At 44.1% G+C, this 18,225-nt stretch overlaps 1 protein-coding gene across 1 annotated transcript in view; it reads left to right on the top strand.

Moving 5' to 3' along the window:
- Positions 1 to 8,082: 8,082 nt before the first annotated feature.
- Positions 8,083 to 18,225, top strand: part of ulk1b (unc-51 like autophagy activating kinase 1) — a 69,256-nt gene continuing 59,113 nt past the window's right edge. The window contains exons 1-3 of the mRNA XM_056290622.1: positions 8,083 to 8,707; positions 10,718 to 10,810; positions 11,523 to 11,564. Coding sequence (XP_056146597.1) covers positions 8,618 to 8,707; positions 10,718 to 10,810; positions 11,523 to 11,564 — 225 coding nt within the window. The 5' untranslated portion in view covers positions 8,083 to 8,617. The remainder of the gene's footprint in view (positions 8,708 to 10,717; positions 10,811 to 11,522; positions 11,565 to 18,225) is intronic.

Below are 18,225 nucleotides of genomic sequence, written 5' to 3'. Positions count from 1 at the left end.
TATTTCAACTGCCATTTCAATTGCGTGAAGGGGAAATGTACACAATGAAGCCAACACTTCCATATCCTGAACACACACAACTAAATAAACTACATCACTTGGACTTGCACTGCTGCACTTACACGCTCTTGCTTTTACATTTGGATTTACACACGCTGCCCTTTTTACTCCTCATTAAATTATTTCTTGATCTTAAAAATCCCTTAAAAATAGACCATTGGGCTCATAACTTTAGTGGCAAAGGACAAGACTTAATAATAATAGGCTAATAATAATAATGCATGTATTTCAGCTTCCATTTGACTGTTTCTGTGCAGGCGTTTTTTGGTTTGTTTGTTTTTTACCTACTCGGGACAGGGGAAGGGGGCGGGGGGGCCAGCGGGGGGGGCGTGTTCTGACCAAAGGGGGCCGTGGCCACGCCCCTGGTGAGGTGATGGCAGGGGCGCAATGAGGGGGGGGGGGTGCAGAGGGTGCAATGCACACAGGTGCCGCATCAGCGGGGGCGCCAAAAGTACAATGTACAGTAAACAATTTCTGGTTATAGGCCTATTTGTTTTTTAAAAGTTTAATATTTATAAATATTATTACTTAGATGAGCATTTTGGGTTAGAATATATAGTTACATGTTAATTTTTTTAATTATATATATTTTTGTGTATGGTCTTTTGACTCCCCCGCTAATGCGGCGCCTATGTGCATTTCACCCTCTGCACCCCCCCCCCCCCCCGAGCCCCTGAGTGGTGGAATGATTGCACACTCTTAACACTTCTTCTTCCTCTTGATCTGTTATTACAAATGAAAGATCCTGTTCCTGCTCATCTGTCTCATCCTGCTTATCCGGCTCTCAGGGTTGCATGTCCAGTCTGTCCAGGGTGTCTCCCCGCTTGCCGCCTGATGACTGCTGGAATATGCCCCAGCATCCCCGCGACAACTGTGACACTGAAGTCTCGAAATGCTTTTGAGAAGTCTGATACATTGTCAGTTACAGTAGCCACAATAGTGTGAGTTGTGAGTCCATATTCTGAATGGATTTCCCCCAGTAGTTCTGCAATGCGACTTTAGGTATGTGGACAGGGAAGATGTCTGCAAGCAAGAGCAGCTGATTCATGTTCTAGCATGTCTGTTTGTATCGAATGTACAGTGACGCCCATAAAACTTGTATTTTTTTTTTAATTTGCCCCCCTTTTTCTCCCCAATTGTACCCGGACAATTACCCTACTCTTCCGAGCCCTAACTTGTTTTTCTGCAGTGGTGCAAATATGTTGTATACACTTAAGTCGCTACTTCAGATTTGCTATTTTATTGTTAAAGGTGTGATCAGTTCTTCTCCCAAGTGTCCTGCTAGACATAACTTTAGCACCTTGGCAAAGTTTCTGTACCAAGTCTATAAACTCTTTATGTGCAACAGTGGTTTATGGGTACGTGCCTTTAGTGACAAAGGATGTGACCATGTTCAAAGAGAGTAGTTTGTTTGTATGACATCTTTTTTTTTGTTTGTTGCTTTTCCCACTGGCAAATTCCTTTTTCCAGCCATTCCATTATCCAAACCGCTTATCCATCTTATCAGGGTCTCAGGGATGCTGGAGCCTATCCCAGCAGTCATTGGGCGACAGGCGGGGAGACATCCTGGGAAGGCCGCCAGTCCATCATAGGGCCGACATACATTCACCCCTAGGGACAATTTAGTACAGCCGAGTCCCCTGACCTACATGTCTTTGGACTGTGAGAGGAAACCAGAGCACCTGGAGGAAACCCACGCAGACACGGGGAGAACATGCAAACTCCACACAGAGGACGACCCGGGACGACCCCCAAGGTTAGACTACACCGGGGTTCGAACCCAGGACCTTCTTGCTGTGAGGCAACTGCGCGAACCACTGCGCCACCGTGCCGCCCAAATTCCCTTTTGTGGTCTTCCCATTCCTGTATTCTGTCAGGGTGCTTTCGTTTCATATACCTTTTGCAGTCAAACGCCATTCACTTCAGAGCTTCTAGAAGTCGGTCATGCATGATCTCACCGGTGTAATACGAATAATTTGTACAACCTCTTGATACAGCGAGACCAAAATTGATTCCTCTGTTACAGGTGCCAGAGCTGTGAAATGTGCTTCAGCAAAAGGAGGCCCTGGAGAGGGGGAACGATGCCAGCGCTGCTCTTGAACAAGCCTTAAAGAAGGAGAGGATTAAAAAAAAAGCCATTGTTCAAAGGGAGACGGATAAGATCAAGTCCAGTACATTTTTCTGTATTGCCCAAGATCACAGATTACAAATTTGCCTCAAGGAGCTTTACAGCAACACAACATCCTGTCCTTAGACCCTCACATTGGATAAGGAGCAACTCCCTAGGGGAAAAAAAATCCTTTAACAGGGAGAAAAAAATAGGAAGAAACCTCAGGGAGCGCAGCAGAGGAGGGATCTCTCTCCCAAGATGAATAGACGGGTAATGGATGCTGTGTGTAAAGAATAAAACGCAATTAACAGAGTACAACATTGAAAGAGGATATCAGAATTATAATGGAATTGGAAGATATATGAAGAATGTAATGAGGAGGATGCCAAGCAGTGTCCAGATGCCACCGGAACAGCGTAGGACCTGAGCCATTTGACCAGCATCACCATGTAGACCTGGTCTAAGGCGTTGGGCAGGTCACAGTGATGACAACGCCTTAGTGTCCCTCATAGAAGAGGAACTACAGAGCATACTGGATGCCTTTGCAAAGGCGTACAAGCAGCTTGACCCAAAGAGCCATATCCTCTACCATCCCCCACCCAGCAGAAATATGCCTGCTCTGCCCCCATCCATCTCTGTAGACAACACCGGACTCAAAAACGGGAAACCGTTCCCGTATCTTGGCAGCCTTCTCTCCTCCACAGCCAACATTGACATTGAAATACACCATCGTCTCAGTCGTGGCAGCCGGGCCTTCTCAAGATTGAATAAAAGTAGGGGCGTCCACGTGGCATGGCGGTCTATTCTGTTGCCTACCAACATGGGGATCTGCGGTTCGAATCCACGTGCTACATCAGGCGTCCCTACAGACGAACAACTCCTATGCCTGGATGGTGTTTCCTAGGCCCTGCTTTAACCAAATACCCCACCTCCAGACCCCCTAACCAGGCTCTGTGTTTTTTTCTTTTTTGTGGTTGGAGTTGGGCTGAAGAACAGGCGTAGGGGTTGTTTGATTTGCGGCGGTAGAGCAGTCCAGTGTCTGTCTTTGTTTGTGTCTCACTTGTCATCTTGCAGAAACACAACGGAATTGTGACCTAAAATGGCCACAACCAACCAAAAAGGGCAACCGCAACAGCTGAACACAGAGCAGAAACAGCAAAAAATGTGAGAGCGCCCTCTGGTGGATACTCTAGTTATTGTACCGCCTTACACCAGCATAGCAGGATAAACACAGCTGCAGATATTTCCATTAATAATGGCTCTGTTGGGTGTAGGTGTGTAAAGAACCAACATTGACGGTGCTATTTACAGTTGTTAGTCTTGGCTCCATCTGTCCATCCTTCAATGCTGATAGGTGTGCTGGCACATCTAAATCAAACAAACCCACTCAAGGACGCATTTGTCAGTAGTCCGGGACGCATATGTCCACGGGAGTCAATTCATTATCAATTCCATGCGCGGCAAAGAAAATAAATCAAGCTTGCAGGACGTGAATAATAGAAAAGTGAATGTATATTTTACTTTGAATATGTGATGCTTTCTTGACTCTGAAGGACATTTTGACCATTCTTTGTTGCTTGCAATTCCCTCCTTTTTTATTTTATTTATGTATTTTTACCCTGGCTAGGTTTAGGGTTAAGGTTGGGGCTAAGACTTTGCTCATAGAACATTCTGAGCTCCCAGCAATTCCCTCAGCAGCTGGTTTTAGAGAAACAGGCCAAAGTGGAGGAGCTGACCAGCCTCGATGCCCAGCTCAGTGAAAGCCTCAAGTCTGAGACCTCTGAGAAACAGTCTCTGATTGGCTCCATGGAGGCCTTGAAAGGGAGAAAGGAGGCAACGCAAGGCCTTTGTAAGCGAACATCATAACCTAGGGAGCAGCAGAGATTCAATCCAGACCACTGAACAACACAGAGCAGAAGAAGAAGAAGAAAATGCTAATGAGCTTTGAATGGAGTAGACCTCTTTCGCAAAAATGGCTAATGTATACCTCTGCTTCATCTTAGTGGTAAGGATCGTTTCTTGCTTCTCTGCCCACATTGTGAAACAGCAAATATTCCACCAACTTGGAACAGAAACACAATTCAGTACTTTTAAACATCCCAGTGTTATGGTCTATTCCATTGCCTACCAACACGGGGATCGCCGGTTCAAATCCCTACAGACACAATTGGCTGTGTCTGTGGGTGGGAAGTCGGATGCGAGTATGTGTCCTGGTCTAGCGCCTCCTCTGGTCGGTCGGGGCCCCTTTTCAGGGGGGAGGGGGAACTGTTATCAGTCTATTGAATAGGAGTTATCATCACACATCTGTCCCAAATATATGGGCTGATCATCCCACGCGCTACTTCTCCCTGGTGAAACTCCTCACTGTCAGGTGAAAAGAAGCGGCTGGTGACTTGACTCCACATGTATCGGAGGAGGCATGTGGTAGTCTGCAGCCCTCCTCGGATTGGCAGAGGGGGTGGAGCAGTGACCGGGACGGCTCAGAAGAGTGGGGTAATTGGCCGGATACAATTGGGGAGAAAAAGGGGGAACCCCCCCCCCCACCCAAAACATCCCACCTCACACCAGTCCACAATCACATCCACCCTCACTCACACATAAAACACAACCAAGCCTATAAAACAGGTATACACCCACATACACACTGACAGTTATGTCTGACTATGTCTGTGTATTGGGAAGAATTTGATGAGGTATTAAAATCTGACCCTAGATCAGACCACAGACCGTCCATGGAATGATTATAGGTCGTCCTGTTTTGACTTGGACCTCGGTGGTGCTCAAGGTCTTCTTAATATTTGCATAGATCACAAGCAGCATGTGAGGTGATTGTGGTAAATTTAATGTTGGGGTATCTTGTTTATATCATCTGTTGATTTTATCATGGAGTTCTACTCATTGTGTATTGTCCTGGCAATGCTGGCCAGAATTTGCACTAGAGGCAGGTAAATTATGCATGTAGAAATGCAGGGGGTGGACAAAATAGTTGAATCACCTGGCAATATATTAATATTAAGAATCTAAGGAATCAGGACACCCTTTGCCTTAAAACAGCTTCATCCTTCTGGGAGTAATGTCATATGAGTACTGAACTGTGTGTAGTCAGATACAGGACCATTCTTCTTTTCTTCCATTTCTTAGAAAAAAAGGAGAAAAGCCTCAATTTCCTGGATGAACGAAGGAGCTTCTCCTTGATTGCCACCTTGCCGTGGTGGAGAAGCTTGCGTGCACCAATGATCCCAAGAGCTATGCTGTCTGGAGCTTGGTTCCTGGTAGGGTCACTCAGGGCGGATAGGTCAAGGGGAAGGTTCCAGATGAATCACAGTCCAACAAAGGCCTCAATGGCGGAACTGGCGGGAGACAATGCCAGTGAAGGTGGATGAAGGCTGCAACAGAGGGTGGCCATTGGACAGTGGCCACCCCCTGCCAAGGACCATGTGGTGGCTGCAGGTGCAACAGCCATTCAAAGTGCAGGCCTCCTCCCTCAAGGGTCCCCACAAGGACCTAGGAGGAGGACAGTCATACTCGATCCCGAGTGACCGCCAATGATGATGATGATGATGATGGAGGAAGTGGAAATCTACGTCACACTGTAATCCACAACTTCCCATAAAGGTTCAATGCTGTTTGGATCTGGTGATTTCGGAGGCCGTGGAAGGCGTTTGACTTCATCCTGGTGTTCATAAAACCACTCTTGAAATAGTTTAGCTGTGTGTATGGGGCGTTAGGATTTTTTTTCTTTTTCTGTGTGAGTGATGTCTGCAAGTGCTACGAGGTGTTGTGTACCGGAGTCAAAGTCCTTGTGTGCATGCACACTTGGCCAATAAAACTGATTCTGATTCTGGTTATTGCCTTGGAATATGAGCCAACAGTGTTTGAGACATAGGGCGGTGGTTTCCAAACTATGGGTCACGACCCGCAAGTGAGCCTCAGCAGGGTTCCAGGTGGGTCATGGGATGCCCACCATAAACACATTTTTGTTTGGAGAAAGACTTTAAACAGCGCCAACAATGCATTGATTTAGTTGTATTGTGAAACATCCCTGAAATAATGTTTAATGTTGACATGCCTTGTCTGTTTCATTTTAACATTTGTATGCCACGAATGAAGACTGGAAAGTTAAATACTGCATTGATGAACAATATTGGAAGGATTGTTCATCAGCTCTTTTTTTTTTTTGACAGGTAGTACAAATGTTGCTTATTTTACAGCACAAAATATTTGGTGGGTCTCGGGGCAACAAGGGAACAAACAGACAGTGACCTGGTGTGTTCTTTGATTTTCTTACCTGGATTATCGAGCATGCATCAAGACAGCAGGCCAGGGTCTTGCACAGAGATTTAGAGGGGCAGAGGTGACGTGGAGGTGCAAAAGGTGCATATCAAAACCCCATCTGGATAAATAACTATCTACATAAGCACTCTCCTCCGTACTTTATTCAGGGGGTTGCAACACCTTTTCTTCGTTGGGTTTCTAGACACTCGCTTTTCCCTAACGTTACCTTGCATAAAACACATATCTCCTTGTAGCAGGTATTACATGACTGTAAGACTGCAACAAATACATTTGAAACAGTCAGCTTTTATAGCTGCTAAACATTTGTTAAATGAGCAAAGTAGAACAAACATATCTTAATGTGAGTCAGAAAAACAGGCAAAAGAATACCAACAAACACATTAATCTGACCTGTTGTTCCAGGTCTACACTCCCTGAGTGTAATGAGCTACCTGGCAGAATCGAGCAATCTACTGGTGGTACATGAGGACCTGATTGAGAACTACTGTCCTAAGCGTCCTTCTTAGCTGACCTCTTTTCTTCTCTTCTGTGTTCACTGCTGTGGTCTCCAGCCGGGGTTTGATCTGATGCTGAGTTCATCAAACTTTCCACATTTCTAACATTACTCCCAGTGTGGTGTCCCACTTCAGTGAAGAGGGAGCCTTTTTAAGTTATGTAAAGCAACATGTCGTAGCTTTCCTCGTTTAAAAAGCGACCGTCAGTTTAGTTAGAGAAAAAACATTAAAATAGTTTCACCACATGGTGTCAGTATAGAGACACTCAGGATAACGCCATGAGGCACATGGAAAACACCCCCCCCTACCTCATTGCAAACAGTTTTTATGTTGCATTTGCATTTTCCACTAATGAACGATTCCTATTCTGTACGGTAATTATAATATAATAATAAACTGTATTTATATTGCACCTTTCTAAACAACGTTACAAGATGCCCATTTGGTCCTTTATATACAAATGCAAAAAGAAAATCACTTTTTTATATGCCAATCACGGCAGATAATAGGAAACATCAACATTTTCCATAAAAAAACTATTCTTTGCTTTCAAAATGAACAACAGCGTGTGTGTTTATAGCGCCCTGAGAAACAGGAAGGCAGCAGACATTGGTCGAATTGTGCGTCTGTGTAAAATGTGACTCGGCAATTCCAAGCGCAGCGTTTGTTTGGAACGGTGCACTTTAACAACTAATAAACGTTAACTTTGTGCGTTACGAAGCGTTTTCCAAGTCCATCCCTCGGTTTAATTGCGGTGCAAAGCCTACTTGCTCAAGCAATGCCGTTTCGACAAAACGTTCAAAACTCAAAAAACAACAAAACAAAACTCCCACCAAACAAACCATCAAGGGAAACGCGCTTTACATCTGCCGAACGCGTCCTGCAAAGACCTCTGCAGACCCCGCCCCCAAGCCTCTGCTGACCCCGCCCCCCTCACGTTGCTCAGAGGGACGTAATCTAGTGACGTCAAACTTCAAGTGGGAATCGTCGCGCGCATGCGCAGTGCCGTGCAAGGCTGGCGAGACCAGTCTAGGCTGCAATAAGAGGTCTTTGTTGGGAGCTACGGTGCGGCCGCTTTCCCCCCCCCCCTCCCGGACCAGGTGTTTGTCGTTGGCGGCCGGGTAGATGTACCGAGCACAGTTTCGTCGGTGATGAACATATTTAAAACTGGACTGAGCTTTATCGGCGACGGGCCGTCTGCCGTTGACGCTCTCCCCGCAACCGAGCGGAGGGTCTCCGATGTATACAAACAAAACGCACCGAGTTGGTTTTAAGGTGGCGCGTCATCAGCCTGCGTCGTAAACAGCTGCGTCTGTCTGGTTGTTTGGCCGTTCGTTCCCTCGCCTCGTCCGGCCTTTCGCTCCAAGTTAGTGCAGAACAACAACAACAAAAATGGGACTCTCTGCAAAGCGTCATTAAGGAGCTCGTGCTCCGACCCGAACCGCTGCGTGCGAACATGAGAGAAGAAGGTGGTTTGTCGTCACGAAGGCTGCCTATGGCAAGTGGACCAGGGGGGGAACTTTCCGGCAGCCCCTACTTGACCGAGGAGAAAGCGACGCCAAGCAAGGAGGGCGACCTGCTGCCCGCTTGCCACTTGCACAAATCCGAGTAAGAAGAAGAAGAAGAAAGAAGAAGAAGAAAGCCCCGGCTTGCAGAGATGGAGACGGTGGGGAAATTTGAGTTCAGTCGAAAAGACTTAATCGGACATGGCGCATTTGCCGTCGTGTACAAAGGCAGGAACAGGGAGGTGAGTGTTGACGACTGTCGTGGTTTCTAATAACCGTCTTATACCGGTGCAATGGCAGAACAAGCGAGGATTCGTCCGTATCGGCAGGCTACAATGTAACAGGCTCGGGTTGCCCCGATATGTTTTCAACGTACGACCTTAAGAGGCCTGGGACTGGGGGCTGAGGGTAGGCTGCTTCCCCATGATAAAGTGTGCAAATAATAAATAGCTGATGAAATGCTTCTGAATAGCTTGTCAGTAGGGGGTGTTAGGCTTGGAATGGTCAGTTTCTACAATTGAATAAGGAAATATTAAATATATAATGGATACATTTAGATATCAGCTGGTATCAAAAGTTTTGCTTGTATTCACAGACCAAAAGCTGGGGAACAAAAGTGGCAATGTCCTAACATGTCTAGCTCATGCCATGAACTCACGGTAGAGGTACATAAAATATGCAGGTACAGTAATCTGATTACAAAACAGTATGGGTAAATGATATATGCTTCCCAGAGGGACTAATTTTAGTAACACTTTAGGACAAAAAGTAATGTTTTGATTAGGAAAGAACATGTTGGACTGGGATGTGGGCGTAAAGTATTTTTGTTTTGAGATGCAGCACAAAAGGGATATTGTTTTCCCTTCCCATTTCCCCACAAATGGTTAACAGATGGCAACGGTTGAGAATTAAGACGACGTTGAAATTAGATCAATGACATTATCTTAAATGGGCTGCTTGAAATTATATTCTATTAGCCTCAGCCCTTGAACCCCAATAAGTGGCCTGCGGGACAGATCTGGCCCACGAGAACCAAATGTCTGACCCGCGCCAACCCATTCGCACTAATGCGTCTGTCATAGCATGTGAAATAAAGTGCGCAACATGTGAAATGAGGTGCATGCCGCTCTACTTTATTTGACATCGCCCCACACCATACACTTGACCTATGCTGTAGAGCGCACGTAGATGTAGGACATACTCCACACTCTCTACAGTCCCTGACTACACAGAGCCACGCACCAGCTAAGTCACAGATAATCAATAACTGTCCTAAACCAAGAACCTGGCCTGCGCGACAAAGCGGAAAGTTGATCAGGAAAACCGTGGTTCCCAACCTCGTTCCCCAAGCTCATTTCTATGAGAGATTTTGCAATTGCTTCTCGTTTTACATGAGCGCTATTGCAATGCTCCAACTCACAATTTCCCCCTCCACCTAACTACATATGTGAGTCATTGTTTTCTTCAATCAACTCGATCAAGAATCCGGAAAGAAAACGGACTCTTCAGTGCACATCTTTGCCAGTGCCTCAGGCTTGCCAAAACAGAATACAGGTCCAGCATCAGAAGGATTGCCCCATCCCGTCGCTCTCACTTCTCTCACTGATTGGTGAATGAACATCCATTTATTTTGGTCCATTTGTCCATAATTAATGGTTGATTTTGGGCTTATTATTTTTCAAGAGTGCACTTTATTTCTAGTGTGACCCTCAACATAGACTTTAAGAACCCCAGGACTAAATTATTACTACTACTACTACTACTACTAATAATAATAATAATAATGATGATGATAATTGTAATACCAGCAACAACAAAATTTGCACATAAAATAACTTTTGCCGGCACAAGGGAAAGGCGTTTTGGCCCTTGGCTTGGCATGCATGACCTGAGTTGGGCGTTGGGGAAAACTAATTGGGGCCCTCTGGCCTAAACGATGCAACAACAAAAAAAACTAAACAATCAATCGCACTACACAATGTCAGTTTCACCAGATGATAATCTTATATGCTTCAGTTTTGATGCCAGGCTTTCTTAGTTTTAATCAAGCATGGGCAAAGCCATGCAACTAGTTTCATTTTACATGCTGACAGTTATAATATATGGACAATAGACCATCATGTGCTGAACAGAGAAGCATGGTGAAAGACGTAATGTAGTCAGCAGACCACACATCTACTACACGTTTACCAGTTATATGGGTTTGGTCTATCAAAGGGGGGAAAACACATTTTTGCTATGTATCTCCCCAGAAACATGACTGGGAGGTGGCGGTGAAGTGTATCAACAAGAAGAACCTTGCCAAATCCCAGACATTATTGGGGAAAGAGATCAAAATACTTAAGGTAAGATGTCTGTGAATGTTCTCATTCCCCCAGGTCATGGTTATCCAAAGGAGTTGAATCAAGTGCAACTGGACTTGGTATATATCCGTATATTTCACGGATATATACCAAGTCCAGTTGCACTTGATTCAACTCCTTTGGATACTTAAGGTAAGACAAAAAAAAAAAAAAAAAAACCTCAAAAAAAATCCTTGTTGCTTATTTTAGAGGTTTTGCCTAGTTATCAATTTAAAACCAATCTTCTCTAAACACTTTCATGGAAAAGAAATACACTTGGCATCTGGCATTTTGTGAACTGGCCACAGATGCTGATAAACTCTAAATATTGCCCTGCCTTGCACAATTTTATGAGTCAACAATGTATTTAGAGGGCAGTGTGACCTCAGACCAAGTTTGTTTTCTTTGCACAAAGTTTATTAGTTGAACAAACACATTTACCACTGCTGTGATGTATTTTTTAGCTGTGTTAGGCTAAATGCTGCAATATCCAGTGTTAAGAAGGTATCCATTCAAAGATACATCAACACCCATTATCTCAATGTATTATGAATCTGGAAATCTCAGTATTTGTGTAATTGTTAATGAGCTTACCTGGAGGTAAAATAAGGGTACCTTGCATAAATGCAGAACAACTTTTGCATGTTGAATCTTGTAAAGTTTTGGATGTATAAAGCATGCAGATAACCATCACATCCATTTCTTATATCCCCAGGAACTGAAACATGAGAACATTGTAGCACTGCTGGACTTTCAGGTATGTAATACTTGGACTTTGGCACCCCAAAACATTTTTTTTTTCAAAATCTGGAGATCTGGATCTCTGTCAGATATTGGCGGATACTTGAATCATAAAGCTTTTGTTTATGCACATTGTCATCTCACCCCGTCCTGGTTTTCTCAATAATCCTCATTCTAAAAGTATAGCAGATGGGTTGTTGCATGTGGGCATTGCACTTGACCCACTTCTGTCTCATGTAGCCGTGGTGTGTTTTTTTTTTTTGTTTTGGACCTTAACAGCAGGGCCAGCCCCTACACATGCGGTTTTCCATGAGTGAGTGGGTGCCTGAGTGTGTGATGGAGTTTCACCATTGGTTGGACGGCTGAGTTGGAGTACCCCCATTGGCCGTTGCTCTTTCAAAATGAATTGGTGCGAACAGTTTTCTATTGCGTCATCAGCTGTTCTCTAAAGCAACGTCAAAACATCCGCTTTTTAAATGTCGTCGTGCAAAACAGCCTTTTAATAAATGTAGTTGCGGGCCAGCCGTACACTAAGCCTTAACCTAGTCAGTCCTGTTTTTCCCTCTACTTACTGGTGCACAGATTGAGGTTTGGTAGATATACTCAATCTCACAATTTGCCCCAATCACTTTATTTTATTTCTGTTCAGTCTGGACATTTTCCATGTTTTCCTGTGTATTAGATTTTACTATATACAGAAAATACAGTAAAATACTCCATTCTGTTCTTCTTCATGTGCTTTTCCCGTCAGACTTGGCAGACGAGCTCTGTTCTTTCTTGGCCTCGAAGATTTTTCAAGGCTTTCCAGTAATCTCTTAACCTGGGGTATTAGCAGTTACCCCACCGGTGAATCAGCTGTAGTTAACCTGATATGTGTACAAATTAGGCTGTTTGAATGTAGTTGTCCTCATCAGCTCTTCATTTTTTGCTTTGTAAAAGAAATGATGGGCTATGTATGTTTTCATATTTTCATTTGCTTGTTGTTGTTGTTTACTTTACTTTAAATGTAGTGTCATATGAAGAACTGTTACTCTGGCCTTCACACCAAATTTAGACCCCCTGATTCAAAAGTGAGGGAGTCCAGTGTTGTTGTTTACTTTACTTTAAATGTAGTGTCATATGAAGAACTGTTACTCTGGCCTTAACACCAAATTTAGACCCCCTGATTCAAAAGTGAGGGAGTCCAGTGTTGTTGTTTACTTTACTTTAAATGTAGTGTCATATGAAGAACTGTTACTCTGGCCTTAACACCAAATTTAGACCCCCTGATTCAAAAGTGAGGGAGTCCAGTGTTGTTGTTTTATAGTAAATAAATAATAAAGTAAATATTCAAGTTAAATCAAACAATAAAATTAAATAAAATCAATAAAACAAAATAATAAATAGTTAGATAAACAATAAATTAAATAATAATAAGACTAAATAGAAAATTAAATACAATTAAATAGCAAAGTAAATATTCATGTACTTTATTAATTTTGTTGTTTACTTTAAATGTAGTGTAATATAAAGAACTGTTACTCTGCTGACGGCTTTAACACCAAATTTAGACCCACTGATTCACAATTGAGAGTCCAGTGTTGTTGTTGTTGTTGTTGCGGTATGCACTAATTTACACTAATAGTTAATTCCTTGTAATTCACTGTAAAGCTATTACTTGTGCTGTAGCTCTCCAATGTGAGTTTAATGAGTTTACCAGGTTAATCCTTTAAACTTAAAGAATGTGCTTTAAGATTTCTACCCAGCAGTAGCCCTTCAAAGTAGAACTGGGCAATACACTGATCTAATTATCAGTATGGTGATATGAGACCAGATATCATCTGGGATTTTGGTTATTATAATGTGTTTCCCTGAACTTAAAGGCCGCGTTACAGTGAAGCGATGCAATTTCCGAAACGTATTCAATTGTTTTAGCTTAATGAAATGTACAACGGATGTTCTGCTTGGCAATCATATCCATGTTACCAATGATAACTTCTCCAGATTTTCTGGTGTATAAATATTTTACAAAACCAATAGTCATCCTCAAAATGTCATCACATAATTGATATCGAGTTATTCAAACTTACAGCAGGCTAGGTTAGCTCCATGTGATGGTTGTTAAGCCAGACATGAGAGCGAGATCCGTCAAAAAATTGGAATGAGGAAGCTGAGGATATGGAGTCCGGTCCCGTAATCCTTAAGGGGAAATTTCCCTGGCGGTTTTGTTTATGTGCATTCGGTACTGATGAGTAATGTGGTGGATATAAGCAGGAAAGTCCTCGCTGTGTGTACTACATTGACAGAGAAATCGGTGTTGTCCTGTTTCTTCCTGAGTCTCTCCCACAGTACATGTACCAGTATTCAGTGCTGCACGATAGCGTCTGTATCGTCTTCTGTAAAATCCCTGACTCAGACTCGTCCTTCAATGGTTTGAACAAGTTATTGAATATTGTTGTATTTTGGCCTTGTACAGATCTGTGATATCATCCTTGCGTAACCTCCCATTTCCACCAGGGGGGAGGGGGATTTCTTGTACCTGGGGGTATTTGTTTAACTGGCAAGTGGGCGTTTCTTGTACTTTGGGGGCGTGCCGTGTACGTTACGCCGCTGTCTTGCAGTTCACAGACACTGTTGTAACTTTCGTGCCTTTTCTGGAGCGTTTGTGACGTCAAACTTGACACGCCAGAAAGAAAAAACCGAAAAACAGAAAGGCATACTCGTCTACTGGCAATAGGAAAGGAGTCAATCGCCTATTATTATTATTTTTTCTCCCCAAATGTACCTGGCCAATTACCCCACTCGTAACACCATCCCCGTCACTGCTCCACCCCCTCTGCTGATCCTGGGAGGGCTGCAGACTACCACATGCCTCCTCCGATACATGTGGCGTCGCCAGCCGCTTCTTTTCACCTGACAGTAAGGAGTTTTACCAGGGGGACGTAGCGCATGGGGGGATCACACTATTGCCCCCAGTTCCCCCTCCCCCACGAACAGGCGCCCTGACCGACCAGAGGAGGCCCTAATGCAGCGACCAGGACACATACCCACATCCGGCTTCCCACCCGCAGACAGCCAATTGTGTCTGTAGGGTTGCCCGACCAAGCTGGGGGTAACACGGGGATTCGAACCGGTGATCCCCGTGTTTGTAGGCAGTGGAATGGACCGCCACACTACCCAGACGCCCTTATATGCACTAATTTTGGTGGAAAAATGGCATTTGTTTACTTTTGTGTTTGGTCCGATTAGGGTTCACGTTGTCTTTTCTGCAAACGAACCAAAAGTCAAACAGGCTAACTGATATCTGATTTCAGTGGGTTGTTTTGGTGACGGTGTATCCTGCCTTGTACTTCAGGAACCAAGGACAACATGCAAAACCACTGCCAGGATTTGTCTGTGCTTTGTTTACGCTACTGACCAAGCATCCTGTTGTACTACACAACCCTTTGACCCTTTGTCAACCCAACCCTCCCACACAATGAGACGATGTACCGCACTTTGAAGCACAAGAAGAGAAGTACACATTTGCCTGTTTATGCATTAAACGATTAATTTTGATCGTTAATCCATAATAATCTCTGGTGTTCTCTGTTTAAATGTCTCCGCTCTCATATCACAGCTTGATTTGTCTAATTAACAAAAAAACAACAAACCCCCCCCCCAAAAATAAAAACAACTAAAAAAAAAACAAAACCATGAAACCATAGTGAAATGGCGCTCTCTTTATGTTAAGAAGGGTTTAGTTTGGCTCCCGCTGGTATTACTAGTATTGTGCACTCAGTTCGGTTACTGGCCCTTTAAGAAACCGGTTCTAACCAGTTTGTCTCGGTCCGTCTGTCTGCTCGTGGGCAACAGTTTGCCTCTTCCATTTCAATGACAGATGTAAGTAGATTATGTATGCCTTCATTTGTGCCTGTTTCATTCACTGCGACTTACTTGGAAATGTGTTTATATAAATCCGTTTTCTGTCGCTGTTGTTTCTGTGCGCTAGTGAGACGCTGTTAGCTATGCCACGCTGGTTAGCTTAGTGGAGCATTAGCTATGTTCCGGCCGAACCGAAGCATGTGTTGTGTTATGTTTGTGTGTGTGTGTGCATGTGGATTATGATCGCTCATGTGTTATTATTGTTCATTAATAAGATGTTGTATTATATTTCACCGTAGACAACTACGTTCTTCGAGTAAATATCCTCAAACTGAAGCTCCGCCTCCGTGATTCTCTAACCGGAGTCACACCGCCATAGTGTTCGCCAGCTCTATTCATATCTGTAGAGGCCCTAGACCTCTGTCGTACTTTATTTACCACTGATTTATTTTCCAATCCATAATTCAAGCATATCATACGTTGTCGGGGTGTAAATGTCTCAAATTATGCCTGATACGCTTTATTTCCAAGTTCTTTTTGCATTTATGACCTGTAAAGGCATTATAGATCTGCCCCGTAGGTCTCACAAGTTCTTACTGTTTGCCCTGCATTTAAACTGTTTGAGGCATCCGGGTGGCGTAGCGGTCTATTTGGTTGCCTGCCAACACAGGGCTGTCCGGTTCGAATCCCCGAGTTACCTCCAGCTTGGTTGGGCGTCCGTACAGACACATACCCGATGTGGGTATGTGTCCAGGTCGCTTCATTAGCGCCTCCTCTGGTCGGTCAGGGTGTCAGTTCGGTGGGTAATAGCGTGATCCTCCCACGCTCTACGTCCCCCTGGTGAAACTCCTCACTGTCAGGTGAAAAGAAGCGGCTGGTGACTCCACATGCATCGGAAGGGGCATGTTGGTAGTCTGTAGCCCTCCCCGGGTGGAGCAGCAGCTGGGACAGCTCGGAAGAATGGGGTAATTGGCTGGATACAATTGGGAGAAAAAGACGGGGGAAAAAAACTGTTTGCATCTGGTAGTTCTTAGTTTCATCAGATATTTAATCAAATTGAACAGACATTGCAAAATAGAGGGCCAACGTGAACCGATGTTGAGGTGAAATGCCTCATTTTCAGAAAATCTTGCTATATTTTTTTTTTCGCGATTTCCCGACTTTGGTACTCACAGGGTTCACACTACAAGAGAATCGCACCTCAGGTCACTTCGATCCACACCAGCATTCGAACGACATAGTTCACACCTGCCCAAACAAACTGGGCTAAATGGGCAAAAAATGGGCAATAGTTGTGAACACAGCCTCAGATATGTGACATTAGATTACTTGACATTCCATTAGTGCACAGTTTGGCATGGATAGGGTTCAAACGGTGTTCATTTCTAGATTTTCGGCACTGTGAAAGAATCCCCCCCCCCCCCATTTGTCATCAGTTGTATCCGGCCAATTATTCCACTTTTCCGAGCCATCCCAGTCGCTGCTCCACCTGCTCTGCTCATCCGGGGAGGGCTGCAGACTACCACGTGCATCTTCTGATACATGTGGAGTCACCAGCCGCTTCTTTTCACCTGAGAGTGAGAAGTTTCACCAGGGGGACGTAGCGCGTGGGAGGATCACGCTATTGCCCCCAGTTCCCCCCACCCCACCCCCAACAGGCGCCCCGACCGACCAGAGGAGTCACTAGTGCAGCGACCAGGACACATACCCACATCCAGCTTCCCACCTGCAGGCACGGCCAATCGTGTTTGTAGGGACGCCCGATCAAGCCGGAGGTAACACGGGGATTCGAACCGGTGAGCCCCGTGTTGGCAGGCAATGGAATGACTGCCACACCACCTGGACGCCGCTGTAAGAGAATTTGCTTGACAGGACCAGATTGTGTCAATGGGAGAGCTTAATGACAATGGTAATCAATAATTGGTTTTCCATTCAAGTTGCATCCAGTGATGCCACATCTGATACTGTGTCGCTATCCAGTGGCGCCATGATTACATCCTGTACTGATCTTACAGTGTGCACCGAGCAGGCGTTTGTACTTTAATCAGAGCAAAAACCCCAAACAAAATAAAAATGTTTTGAGTCAGTATCAATGGAGGGGACACTAGCCCCAGCGTCACCTGTGCATAAGTGCTATATAAATGTAATTATTATTATTATTATTATTATTATGGCCTGTTATTGTAGCATAGCATCATTTGTTGTAGTGACTGTAGTCTTTCTGTGAGACTTCGTCGTCCTGATTTCAGCTCCAACGCTTAATGGAAACACAAATGATAAGCATGCGCCCACACCTCTTGCTGGCATGGTGCGGCATGCAGTGGCCTCATTATAGCCTCAGTATGGTAATACAGAAAATATATTAGATATTTAGTAATTCAAGAAGAGACATGTACAGCAGCAAGAAGAGCCAAAACCACTTTTCCTTTTCCCACCTCTGTTGAGTGCTGTGAACCTAATACTAAAAAAACAAACGTATATATATATATATATATATATATATATATATATATGTATATGTATAAATGTGTGTGTGTGTGTATATACACTACCGTTCAAAAGTTTGGGATCACCCAAACAATTTTGTGTTTTCCATGAAAAGTCACACTTATTCACCACCATATGTTGTGAAATGAATAGAAAATAGAGTCAAGACATTGACAAGGTTAGAAATAATGATTTGTATTTGAAATAAGATTTTTTTTACATCAAACTTTGCTTTCGTCAAAGAATCCTCCATTTGCAGCAATTACAGCATTGCAGACCTTTGGCATTCTAGCTGTTAATTTGTTGAGGTAATCTGGAGAAATTGCACCCCACGCTTCCAGAAGCAG

The sequence above is a fragment of the Lampris incognitus genome, chromosome 12, assembly GCF_029633865.1.
Source record: "Lampris incognitus isolate fLamInc1 chromosome 12, fLamInc1.hap2, whole genome shotgun sequence".
Lineage (NCBI taxonomy): Eukaryota > Metazoa > Chordata > Actinopteri > Lampriformes > Lampridae > Lampris > Lampris incognitus.
This window is presented reverse-complemented; position numbering and strand designations above follow the sequence as displayed.